This window comes from Python bivittatus, unplaced genomic scaffold, assembly GCF_059951505.1.
Source record: "Python bivittatus isolate LINGU-HERP-01145 unplaced genomic scaffold, Pbiv_v1 ctg000050_np1212, whole genome shotgun sequence".
NCBI classification, from domain to species: domain Eukaryota; kingdom Metazoa; phylum Chordata; class Lepidosauria; order Squamata; family Pythonidae; genus Python; species Python bivittatus.
In genome coordinates, this window is record NW_028277033.1 from 3,695,001 (window position 1) to 3,708,491 (window position 13,491).

At 37.4% G+C, this 13,491-nt stretch overlaps 1 protein-coding gene across 4 annotated transcripts in view; it reads right to left on the reverse strand.

Moving 5' to 3' along the window:
* KCNMA1 (potassium calcium-activated channel subfamily M alpha 1) overlaps positions 1 to 13,491 on the reverse strand; it is a 523,843-nt gene that overhangs the window by 282,351 nt on the left and 228,001 nt on the right. For all 4 annotated transcript variants that reach the window (XM_088128983.1, XM_088128982.1, XM_088128975.1 and 1 more), the window contains exon 3: positions 2,375 to 2,436. In XM_088128983.1, coding sequence (XP_087985109.1) covers positions 2,375 to 2,436 — 62 coding nt within the window. The remainder of the gene's footprint in view (positions 1 to 2,374; positions 2,437 to 13,491) is intronic.

The window sequence follows — 13,491 nt, forward strand, 5'->3', positions numbered from 1 at the left end:
AACAAAGAAAAGAGAGACACTAATAACAATCTGATTTGACATTCTTCAAGGTGGCATTTTTTCCTTAATAAGAGCTTTCCTTTACTGTTCTGCTGTTTAAAAAAAAGTGAAAAGTAAGATCAGAAGTTGCAATAAAGCTGAGTTTAAGCAACTACCAAAAAAAAAAAAAACCACTCATGAACTAGCTGAAGGCCTAACAAATCCAGCATTTTTATTTGGTTTGAACTGATATAAATGTTTTGAAAGTTCCCAGGATACAATTGTGGAGTTCTTAAACAGATATTAAAACTGTTTCTGATTCAGTAACCACTGATACATTTTATCTCTATGAATTTTCCCAATCCCATTTAAAGCCATCCAAAGTTCCAAGCATTTCAAGGAAATCCCATAGTTTAACTTTGCACTTGATAAGAGAACTTAATTCTTTTGTCTTTCCTGGGTCTTCCCATTTGAGATGATGCCAATAAATGCATTTACCGCAACTCCTAACTTCTCCTCAACTCCTCAACATTTGGACTTATTTTCCTATTTTAGGAGATTTTGAGGGTCAAGATCTAGCCCATCCCTTGAAGCCTCGCAAATCCTTCCAAAAGATAAAAAGTTCAGCCCTTCCCATTACAGTGATGTCAGGACATCACCAATCACACTCTCTGCAAGGAAGGTCCCCACATTGTCTTGCCAGCACATAGGATACATAGTACGATTGTGTAATAATTCAAAAATAGTTCAGAATTAGGTGCTTCAGAGACTGAACTCAGCACTCTCTGCAATTCTTGCAGGCAGCTGCATCTGTTCCTGGGAGCTTACATCTGCTCTGACATGATTGCAGGAATACCCAGGATTCAATCATGTTTTCCCCTTAAAATCTAGAGCACTGCATAGCCCAAGTGAAAATGACATTTTATTTCAAGGATGTCACTGTAAGTTTGACATGATGAAACAATGAACAAACAAAATGGACAAATAAGATTAATAACAATGAATACAAATGGGGTTGAACAAGAAAGGGGGGCTTTTTAATGGAACCATCAATTTTAGATTATTGTCTGCAACCACATATCTCTTTTCCCCTTGTCCATCTAGAATAATCTCCTTTCCATCCTGGTGCTTTCCCACTTATCTTTCCTAAACGGAATGACTATTAAGAAATCAGAGGAACATGGTGCAAAGATTAGTAGTCAATTTCAGTTACTTTTTGAGTGTGTAATTTTTTTCAACCTCATTCAGTGTGCTATTCTCAAAATGAATATCAAATTAAGTGCAACTGTATGTTGTACATCAGTATATGCCTTTTTGCCTTATATAGAAGGCTACAGAACATCATTTAAATCACAACCAGTAATTCCAGTACACAACAGTGTGTCATTCATCCATTATGTATCAGCTAATTAATCTTTATTACAGCCTTAGAGCCAGAAAATGTTGATCCCAAAACACATTTTGTATGTTTGTATTCACATGTACTCACATCTCAAATGTCAACCCCCCCCCCCCCCAAAAAAATGAAGTGCAATTCAGGCAGGTGGAAACATTTATTTGTACTATAAATTTCAACAAGGATACTAATTCCCTGCTAAAATCTGTCCCTCTGAAGTCAGCACAGTCTGAAGCTATTTTATATTACTTTAAGGATATAATACATGTAATATTATGGGCTTCTAAAGGGTGGAGCATTCAGTTACAAATGGGACTACAGATGCAGTTACTAACCATATTAAGATAAGCTGTAATCATAAACCAACAAAACATGACCTTTATTTATATTACAGGACCAGAAAAGGCATTATGTTCAGATTATGGTATCTTTTATCAGAATAATATTATTATTGCCCAACCATTACGGTCATCACCAGCCACTGTTCACCACAAAAGAAAATCTGAGATAATTTCAGTATCCTGCATATCTCTATAGATGGGATAATACCAGGGAACAACATCAGCTGAAATTCAGACTGCAGGGTATTGCCAGGACTAAATTATATATTAGGGCACATAGCATGGTATGATAATCCCCATATTAGCCATAATATATTAATTAGTTTCAGTAGTTACACATATAAACACATTTCAGTTTTCATAGATTATTCCTCCACTTTACACTTGTCTATATTGTGATTTTTTGAAATGAACAGAACTGCAGGAACATCTTTCTCCTCCTCTGATATTTGAACTGTGGCAAAAACAAGTACAAAATAACTTTCCCAAGATCTTTGAAATTATACTTGGAAAAAGTGGTATTTTAACGTATCTTGCATTATACAAAGGCAATAAATACAAAGCTTTGAGCTGAAGTAGATGAATGGAGCCCAATAAAATCTCATAATTGCTTTAGCGGAAAGTGGGAGAGGAACAGGAAATGTATTAAAATACTTACTTTGACGAATCTATGAAGTATATTACAAGAGCACCAATACTAAGAGCAAAGACTAAAACAACCTGCAAAAGTAAAAAAAAAATGCAATCACTTTCCATTGTAGAGTCAAAGCATTTATCATTCAAACAAGCAAAGGAACAGGCAGAGACATGAAATTTGGTAGTGCCATTTTAATGGTCTTCTGCTTCACAGGAGCGAACACTGCACGCAAGGCTTGACAGAGCTAAGAATATGTTTAAAAGATATGCAGCCTGACATATCCCAAAGCATGCCAGTGCACGAGACAGAAAATACAAGTTATGCCCAGTGCTGCTAATATAATAATAAACCTGATAATTGGCCATTTGCTGGCCTGTAATATTGTTGCAAATCCACCAGTTAAGGTAGTTTGCCTCCCCCTGTATGATCAATATTAATCACATTAATTAGATACAGACACCTCTCATGAGAACATTCATAAGTTTCCAGAGAGCATTGCTAGGAAATCGGAGATTGTGATATTGGAGGGACGTACTCTCTGTGATAGCCTTATATGTATACATTTTCCACAAATACCTCCCAAAGCCCCTCACTATTCAAAGCTAGGCATTTTTGTGAACATTTTTATTACATTAGCCACTGGACAGAGCGTGGTAGAATTGGGTGGGTTAGAGATAACAGCCTCATGAGGTCAGTATCCAAAAGGAAAGATTTTATCTCTGGATAATCTTCTCAGTGATTCTTTATGATATTCCAGGTTTTCTTTTAAGCTAAGTAATTTATTCTAATACCACAGCAGTCTTAATCATGCAGAGCAATTTTGTCCTGAAAATAAAATGGGCAGAAATAAACTATTTCTACTTTTTAAAAATAGTTCTGACTCCCTAGAGAGAGAAACTGACAGTTGCAGGTTGATTGTTGTTTGAGATGTTTCTTTTTTATCTAGAACATCAAGAGAAATTTTTATAATGATGCATTCATTGTAAATATAGTTATTCTTCCTGACTGATTTTATTAAAAAAGAAGCCCAAGTATTATCAACCTTAATACCTCTGTATCCACTCTAGATAAGTACAAAAAGCACACTAATTCTATCCATTCCAGAAAACATTGTAGGTAAATCTATAGAAACTGATTTGTTTTAAAATATTGGTGATAATATAAGGATATAAGAAACATACTTCAAAAGCATTACATAGAGCTTTACAATAATTAACACACCATAAGCAGAGCGCCTCTGTTATTTGTACAAGTGAGTTAAGAGAAGCATGGGTTGTTAATGCAACATACTTGTAAGAAGCAGAATAATCCTTTGCTAAGGCCTAACTGGGTTTACACATATCTAAGCTTGTATGGGTAGAAGTGGGGGTGGGGTGAAATGATATACTAATGAGTAACCAGTAACAGATCATTAAGACCCCGATTTCAAATGATGGGAAAGAAAATTCAGTCTGTTAGATCAAAATAAGAATAACCTTTCTGAAAAGGTTACCGATAGATAGATAGATAGATAGATAGATAGATAGATAGATAGATAGATAGATAGATAGATAGATAGATGATCATCAAAAGTATCTCATGAAGAATTTGGTTTATAAGCCCATAGGCGTAACTGGTAGAAAACCTGCTTTTTGGAAAGGGCTCAAAGAAATAAAGCAAAGCTTTAGTGCCAATCCCCTATTTCTCAGAATAAATATTTTAGGAAGAAATAGGATTGAAAAAAGATCAAACAGTGTTGCTTGTAGAAAGTGGATGCAATGGGCTGTTTTTCAGGCATCTCTTTATGGCCCATTTAACTCAAAGACATCAGAATGAAAGTTGACAGCTGAACACATCTCTTCCACCCATTTCCTGCTACCTTCCTATGACTAAGAAGAACAAACAGTCTGAATGGATGAAAATCAATTATTATACAAACAAACTTACTCTCATTCCATTCATTTTTGGGTTAAGCAATGTCATGTAGAGTCAGAAAGGAGTAAGAAATAGCATGGCAAACCAATTAAAGGCATGGGATAAGAAAAAGAAGGGAAAAAAGCTAGTTTATCCAACCCCATCCAGTACATCTCTCCATACTTTTCTATCCTTGCTTCCATCCACTGCTTAGGCATTGCTTTCGGTCATCTAAATTTCTGACTTTCTTTCTTTCTAGAATCTCATCAACTCCATCCAGCCATGACTTTCTCTTGACCCATTCGCTCTTCCTTCATGCATTTGTTTTGCAATCTGTATGTGAAAAAGAACATCTCAAAGTACTTAGTATACTCACTTTTGTTTACTAGCCACATTTGTTCCAGATGCATTCATTCATGGCCCTGCCTGTTCCAGTTTTACAACATACTCTTCTAAGGATCCCATTCCTGCTGCATTCAACTTACTTTTATCTTTCTCCTGACATACCAACTCTCACTGCCAACACAAAGTGGGCCAACACATGCTCTTATAGCTATGTTCGCCTCTTTCATCAAAAATTCATTCCTCACAATAGACTTCATACTACCCACTACCTTTTTACCAACATTTGTGTATCTTAAAAACTACCTGTCCATTCTCTCATTCTCAGTAAACATTCTACCGAAGTGTAGAAATCAAAACCTCTGGTCTTCTGCCATTTATGTATAACTTGCAATCATTTCTTCCAGTTTTCCTATCAAAAGCAATGACCTTAGTCTTTAATATATTAATTTTCAGATCCACTCCTTGTAGCATCATACAGTCTAACACTTGCTGCAAATAAATGGAGTTCTCAACAAAAACATAACATCACCTCCATACAAATATACATATACAATCACATCCTCAATTAACACATTTCTAATGCCGCCATACACATTATTTATATATTTATCCCTCAATACATTACACATTTAAGGAGATAACACTTGATTCTTAACTCTCTCCTATGTGTGGAACCATTCATGAAGTATTCTGTCTAATCTTACAATGGCTTGCTTTCCATCATTTATCACTATTCTCACATTTAGCAACCTAACTACATAACTGTGCAAAATTCTTCATAAAATACAGTTTGTGTTGGTTGAAAATTGTGAATTTTTACAACAAACTATAGTTTGACAAATTCCTTTAACACTTGAATTCTATGAACTCTATGCCACCACCTCGGCCATTCTTAGGAGTGGCTAACTTTTCAAACAGTTAGAAACACTCTATGGGGATCAAAATTTCTACTTTACATACTAAATCTATTAATTGATTTGATATGATTGGTTAGATAAAACAGCTACTTGAGATAATTATTCTGATATATATATTTTCTCTTGTTTAATTAATCAGACTCCCTGTACTACTTTTTCTTTTACGTTATTCTAGTTTTTGTTTCTGTATTTAAGATTTTGCTAATTGGGTGTCTTGTGATTGGCTATACCCCTGTGGCAACCATTTTGAGACAGTAACTATAATATGGTTTGAAAAAAAACCCCAATATTTCACCTGATAAACACATTGAAGAACTCTGCATACCAAGAAATAAAAGAAAGTTTTTTTCCCCCCTCAAACTGTAAATGAAGTTCATTCAATCAGTCAGTCAACCAAGGACAGTCTAGATGGTAACATGTAACTAGTAAAGAAGGCCCCCAACAGAGAAATCTACTCAATAAATCCCTTTCAGGAGTGGGGGAATAAATAATCACAATCTTATCTCTTTCAATCATTTTCTTTTGCATTCCAATTTGGGACTGAATGTAGGGTTCCCCTTTATAATTGCATAAAATGGAAAATGGAAATGAAAGGAAGCAGTCTCTGTGTATGAATAGAGTTTAGCATCAGCAATGGCTGATGGAAGAAAAAAAGAAGGGAGATCTGCTTCTCTCCAGCAAAACACAGTCAGCTCTCTTTTTCAGTCCAGTAATGACTGTTAGCATGGCAGTGACCTCCAGAGAGTTTTGCAAGTGGCATTATTGTGTATTGGTATCTAGGGCAATATATAAAATCTGCCTTGCAATAAAGATGAGATAAATCAGATAAACAAAAGTAACTGTTGTTCTTGTTCTTTTTTCTTTTCTTTTTTTGTGTGTGAATGTGTGACTTCGAGTCAACCTTGACTCCTAGCCACCATCTGGACAAGTCCCTGCAGTTTTCTTGGCAAGAATTTTTCTGAAGTGCCTTCTTCTCTCATTCTCAGTAAACATTCTGCCAAAATGTAGAAATTAATCTACGTCCTCTGGTTTTCTGCCATTTATGTATAACTAGCAATCATTTATTCCAGTTTATTCCACTTTATTCCTTGACTTCTTCCTGGGGCTGAAAGGAAGTGAGGTCCAAAGGTCCAAAGACATCCAGCTGGTTTTGCCCTAAGGTGGTCTAAGGTGGTTTGTGCCTAAGCTGGTTAAGTCCAAAGCCATCCAAACAAATATTAAGAAGAGACAGTGACATATTAGTGGATAGCCTTCAATGAGAGGCCAAGTAGGAATTGTATATAATGGTCAACTTTAGTCCTTTTGAGCCAAGAAGGAACCTGTCTCTTGACAGGTGTACAGGGGAGGCTGAGGAAACCACATAACCCTGCAAAAAGCATTTTATCTCCATGTGTGATCTCTATTTCTCTGCTCCCATGTTTCTAGTCCTCCCAACTTTCATCTGGTGTTGCCTCTATGCCTTTGGAATCTCTCGGGTTAAGTTTTTCCATTGCAATTCTTGGTAGCAAGCTGTAAGGCCCAGCTCAAGAACAATGATGAAACAACCCAGTCAAGTACAGTTCCTTTATTTGCTTATACCTTTTAGACAGAATCTTGCCAAACTAAATCTATACTACTACAAGAAGTGGATATACTCTGGGAGATTCTAGGGAGTGGCTGTCCTGAATCTTTTACTCTTCTCACGCTCCCCCTGCAGACTGTGTTGCCTCTTATCTCCTTTCCCCTCCTGGAACACCCCCCCACCTGATAGCCTGAATCTCCCACATCACTCTCCTCCTCGTAGATACATTCCATCACACAAGCCCTTAATTTTACTTTCCAAATAAATGTCCTTAAAGGATTGTGGCCAATAAATGTTGGAATAATTTGTCATCTTATTGCAAGAAGGGTCAAGAAATAAAACACAAAGTTTTGGGGGAAAGAACCACAAAGAAGTTCAAGTTCTGTCACTCAAGTTTTTATCATAGCATATCTGAAGGCAGGAAAAACATTTTTTGGGAAACACTGGAACTCTGTTGAAGTAGAGGAAAGTTTGGTAGACTTCGTATTATTTTTCTTTCATATAAGAAATAAGAAATAAAAACTTTGTTCCGGAACTTCTAGAATCACCGTATCAGCTGAGTTGGTGTGATTTATGAAGACACTCATAAAATCCAAATAGACACCAGATTTAGCTGTCTTCATATGCAGATCTGTATCCTCATTAGATCCTTTTCATTCCAGTTTTATCCCCCACTTGAATAATGTTTTAGTAATCATTTTAATGGGGCAGCCTGTTCTTAGAAAATCTGGAGCAGCTTTTCTATCCAAAGGAAACTGCCAAGTAAAATAGAAGACTAGGCATTCAGTCTAGCAGAAAGTGTTTTGTCTTTGGCTGATTGTGATGAATTCCAGCAGGCCAAATGCTGAGATCAATTCAGCCGATATTTAATACTATCTATGACTGGTAGCACATTCAAGCTTTGGCACTGAGAAAGGAGAGCAGTTTGAGGGAGGAAGCCACATGGTGAGCTACCAAGAAGACGACAAAGACTACCCTATCCAAAATTGAGAGGAAGAGTTGTGGAAGGGGAGGAGCTCCTGATAAAGAAATAAAAGAGATGGAAATCCCCCCTTCTGTCAGAAGCTGGGGGTAGAAATAACTTTGAAGGGGGCACCTCTCTGGCTTCAGGTGAGGAAAAAAATGCAAATCTTCCCTGAGACCCTCAGGTCAGGCAGAGAGTGGGATAAAGAGGTCTGAAAGGAGAGTGGGAGATTTTGTCAGCTCCAAACAAGGAAATGGAAATGGAAAGAGGGAGAGATGCAGATTTGCAGAGGGAGGGGAAGGAGAAAATAGGGAAGGAGCTAATATAATGGATTGAAACTGATGAAGCAGGACACTGCCATTCTCAGAAGGAAGAGAGAGAACCTCTTCACAAATACAGAGTAGTTTCTCAGTATTTTTCTCAAGGCTCAGAAGAGAGAAGCCAAACTTCTCTTGATATAGGGTTTTAGTCTTCTGTGCTGTAGTAGGAAGACCTTATGGGTGTATATGACTACTATCCCATCTGCAGTAAAACAATGTATCTGGCTGTGTCATGTCTGCGAAGCGTCTGCTGAAAACAAGTTTGGGAACGCAGGCCCAAATGAGAAGAGAATCTCCATGCATGCCAGGCCTGGTGTGAAATCTGAAACAGCGTGTATTTAAATCACCCGGATCCTATATATGCTTCTTAAAAGTCCTTTGAATTTGTTATATCTCATCCACAAGGTTGATGGATGCAACAGTCAGGGAAGACTTTGATTTTTTAAAATTGTCTTACCGTCTCAATTATAGGAGCTGGCAACTAATAAAACAGCTAGCCAAATTAAGGTAGTGACATCTGCTGTATTCTAAAATCCATTTATTATAACAGCATGACCTAAGGACTAAATTAGCTTAGAGAAAGACTTGTATTACACCTGATATAAACATTCTGGATTAAGGTTTTTAAGTAGTTCATCCTCCAGGTTTATCCTCCACCGCCAAAGCTGTGTGCAGGGGAGGGTCAAAAGAAGGTTTTAAGAAACTTGTCACTTTTAAACCCTAGCCAACCAATATTTCCAACAGTTTCGACGCTTTCAGAAAATGATGAGGATAGTTTGATCAATCAAATAAGGTGATTAAGCCTATTTTTCATCATGCATTTATTTCTGGGCTCTAGTTTTCTTATTCCAAGAAGCAACAGCTGTGCTGAAATCCATTATGACTGAGAACCAAAAATATATGACTACAGGATCAGTCAGTAGAGAAGACGGCTTCTCTCCTGATGTCATCCTCTTTTGTGCTGTAGGGATGATGTTTCACTGTTGTCATGATGTAACATGAAAAGAGGATAGCATGGACTGTAACAACGACAGAAATAATGCCTTTCTCAAAATCTTTCACTGCTTCTCAAGCAACACCCTCCACAGATCCTCACACTGGCTTTCTGCCTCTTTCTGCACCCTGCAGAACTCTTCTGCTAATTTCTGAAGCTTTCTGCAAGCCTAAACTCTATCTTCCATTATATGCACTTGTCCTTGGAATTTATACTCTATCTTTCCAAAAAAAAAAAATGTCCCCAAAGATAGAGGCTAGCAATGGTGCAATAGAAGCAAAGCAACATTAATATCACTGAGACAGCAGAAAGATCAGTTAAATATAATGCACATGGAAGTAACTGGCAAAGGAAAACAAGCTGGATTCAAAAGTCTGGGAGAACAGGAAGGCCTTTGGCATGGAAACAAAGAAAGAATCAGGTGAGTCTCCCTGGGGAAAATACTTCAAAATCAGCGAATTACAACCATCAGGGCAATGATGCAATACAACTGATAATTTTGTTTCTTTACTTGCTTTCTGATTTTTGAAACTTCCTAGTTCACAAGAAAAATGCCCCATCTGTTAGTGGGATTGTGCATTTGAATTTAATTAAAGTGGTAATAAAATCTGGCAACGAAAGGAAGCTTTTGCAATGCAGGTCTTCATTTACAAAATAAATGTTTCTGGAATAGTTTGTTCCTGCTACTGATATATTTCTGTCAGATGTTGAATTCCAAATCATCTAGAAATTAAAGGAAGACATGTCTCTACTTAATGTTGATGATAAATATATCTAAATTATGAGTATCTAAATTATACCAATATAATAATCGTGGCTTCTTCCAGAGGTTTTTGAGATTTGTAGTTTATTTCCAGATGTAGGCAGTAACAGGCACCTCAGAAAATTTAATAAGAATTGGCTACCATCGCTTTTCTGTTGAAAAGGCAACTTCCAAATCACTCTGTCACTTTGGGGGCCAATATCAACAGGCTTGCTAATATGTTTCAGGATCATTCGCTGTGTGTTAAAGATGTATATGCTGTATCTCCAGTTCTTGGAACTTGGAACAAGACATCAGGGCTAAGAATTTTTCAGAGTTCTGTCTGGCTAAAACAATTATCATGGGAAGGAGAAATCTGTATCTGATTCATAGCAATGGGTGGTTGATATGTGTTATTTGTTAACATTTGAATTATGGGTATTTTTTGTTTGTTTGTTTTCATAACAGGGTAAGGAAGATCTGAGCAATTTCTCCTGGTATTTTATTTTTATTTTTTTCCTTGTTTTATTATTATCATAATTCTTAATTTGAAAGTTATATTGCATTGTTAATAATGTTACACGTACCTAATATTCTTTGTTTATTGGCTTAGTAAATACACACACTCCCCAACCTACCCACCTACACATACCATATACATATACATGAACATGTACAACATAGACAGTCCTGACATTTTGGAGTCCAACTTTCACATGCCCTAGCCAGCATAATCAAAGGCAAAGAATTATTACCACTACAGTTCAAAGCATTTAGATTGTCTTCTCTTGACCCACAGAGTTCTCCAGCCTTCCTTATAGTTCTACTATGGCCAGCATTTTCCAAGAAGGGAAAATCACTGTTCTCATTAGTTTAAGTGTATCAGTAGGGTGAATGACTTGAGTACAGACCAGATTCCAGCTGGTTAACAAAGGGGCCAGCTCAAAGCGTTTGGCTGCTGAGAAGAAGAATAGTAATTGACTAGGCACAGAACAGCTATATCTTGTAAGAAAGGGAAATGGACAAGGACCCAAGTGGAAAAGCTGAGAGACGTAACCTCCACTGTCTTTCTGGAACTACTACATAACTGTAGGGTTTAAGTGGTAGCAAACCAGTTTTTCAGGGAGCAAACATTCCCCCCCAGAAGAAAAGCCAGATTGATAATACTTATTTAATCTGTCTTGCATGCAAATACACTCCTACACATCACCAAGCTTGACTCCTAGTGACTACATGGACATGGACAGAGCCATGTCATTGTCTGGCCACCAGAGGAAAGCATTCAGTTCTTCTGGGACATCTTCTCAACTTCCCAGGCCAGTCTACAGGCTTGGGGTTTCCTGATAGTCTCCCGTCTCAGTACTGACCAGATCTAACCCTGCTTAGTTTTTCTACATTAGTTGTTTATATGCTATAAAGCGCAAATGTTTTATCAAAGCAGAAAAAACAAGAGTAATCTTAAGTAATATTTGACATGGCATATCTTTTCCACCCCGATCCAAACTCACAAATGTGCATTTGGTGGCCAGCATTAAACTTACTATGGAAAACTAGGGAATGGGATACTTTTTTCTTGTACAGGAAACTCTGTAAATGACTATTGCAAATATTCAACGTTAGTTTGGATAATAAGAATATATCGGCTGACATGTTTTACACAAAGATGGGTAAATGTGAGTAACCGATCACTGAAGTCACCCACACAAAAATTTCACCACTGATATATTCATGAAAAAAAGTTATAAATAACACAGTTGAGAGTATGAGAATTGAAACAGAGTAAGCATTAAACTTACTATGGAAAACTAGGGAATGGGATACTTTTTTCTTGTACAGGAAACTCTGTAAATGACTATTGCAAATATTCAACGTTAGTTTGGATAATAAGAATATATCAGCTGACATGTTTTACACAAAGATGGGTAAATGTGAGTAACCGATCACTGAAGTCACCCACACAAAAATTTCACCACTGATATATTCATGAAAAAAAGTTATAAATAACACAGTTGAGAGTATGAGAATTGAAACTTCATAACATGCAGATTTTTTTGACACCCTGTGTGTCTCCCTTTACAGACAAGTGTCTTATATTTGGAGCTCAAAGTTGCCTGTAAAGATAGAAAATCTTAAGAAGGAAGAGCAGAAACCCTGAAGTTGTGCATTCGTGCCATTTACGAATCAACTGAACCAGAACTGTGCTTTCTGATACGGCATGATATCCTGCATTTCTAGCAATTGTATCTACATTTCAAAATATAAATTTAAAACAGCACATTTTTATGCAAGCTTGTATCTTCTTTTGTTCTACCTGTCTTTCTTGTTAAGGCTTGCACATCCTTCTTCTTAGCAAATTAAGAAATTAATTCCCTAATATTCCATATTTATGCATTGAAAGTATATACTTCCAAAGTTTGTACTGACTCCAGGCAGTTTACAGCATACTAACACACATTTGATAAAACAATAAACAGTAAAATACAAGGTGCTAACTCCAAATTACTGATATCCACCATTATGTTCTAAATGCCCTATGGGAGAGTTAAATCTTCAAGGCTTTCCTGAAAGATGCCATGGCAGATGTTTTCTGGATCTCTGGTGGGATGCTACTTTGTAAGGCAAGGCTTACCATGGAAAAAGACTACCTTGGGGCTCTTCTCTCTTTTCTCACTCACCTGAATGGGGAATTCTAAACATCTCCACTTGGGACAACCATACAAGATGGGCTAGAAGCAATCTGAAGGTACCTGACTACCTAGCAATGTAGGACTTTAAAGGTTAAGACCAGCAGCTGGAATGTCACCCCAAATCCTATCTGAAGTCAGTGTAGTGCCCATGACACTCAAGTGATGTAATGTATGTGTGAATGACCTTGGGAGACAGGAGGGACAGCCACAGACTGGACTGTGTAAAAGGTATCTCAGCCCACAGAAGGAGAGAGGGTGTAGGACCCTTCCTAGTTTCCCAGAGTGTGAAAGGAAAGGAGGGGAGAAATACTTTCAGTCTTGCAAGATTGATGTTAGCCCTCCAAGGTAGTCCAGACAAGAAGCACAACCAGGAGTGCTAGCTTTATCTGTATTCTACGGTTACCTTAACAGAATCTTGCAAGACCGGAAGTATTTCTCCCCTCCTTTCCTGAGATACCTTTTACACGCCACTTGTCCCGTTTGTGGCTTTCTCTCTTGTCTCCCAAAGTCATTCACACATCCCGTTGCAAGTACATGGCTACAGTGCCACTCCTCCACTAGCATATGGGCTGGTTTCCATGGGGCCTTCAGAGGCAGCCCCACATACAGCACATTGCTGTTCTGATGGTGCTGAGGTCATAAGTAAGGAAGACTATGTACTTGTGGCGCCCCAGCTACTAAAGATACTGCACACATCCTGTTTGGTGGCAGATTA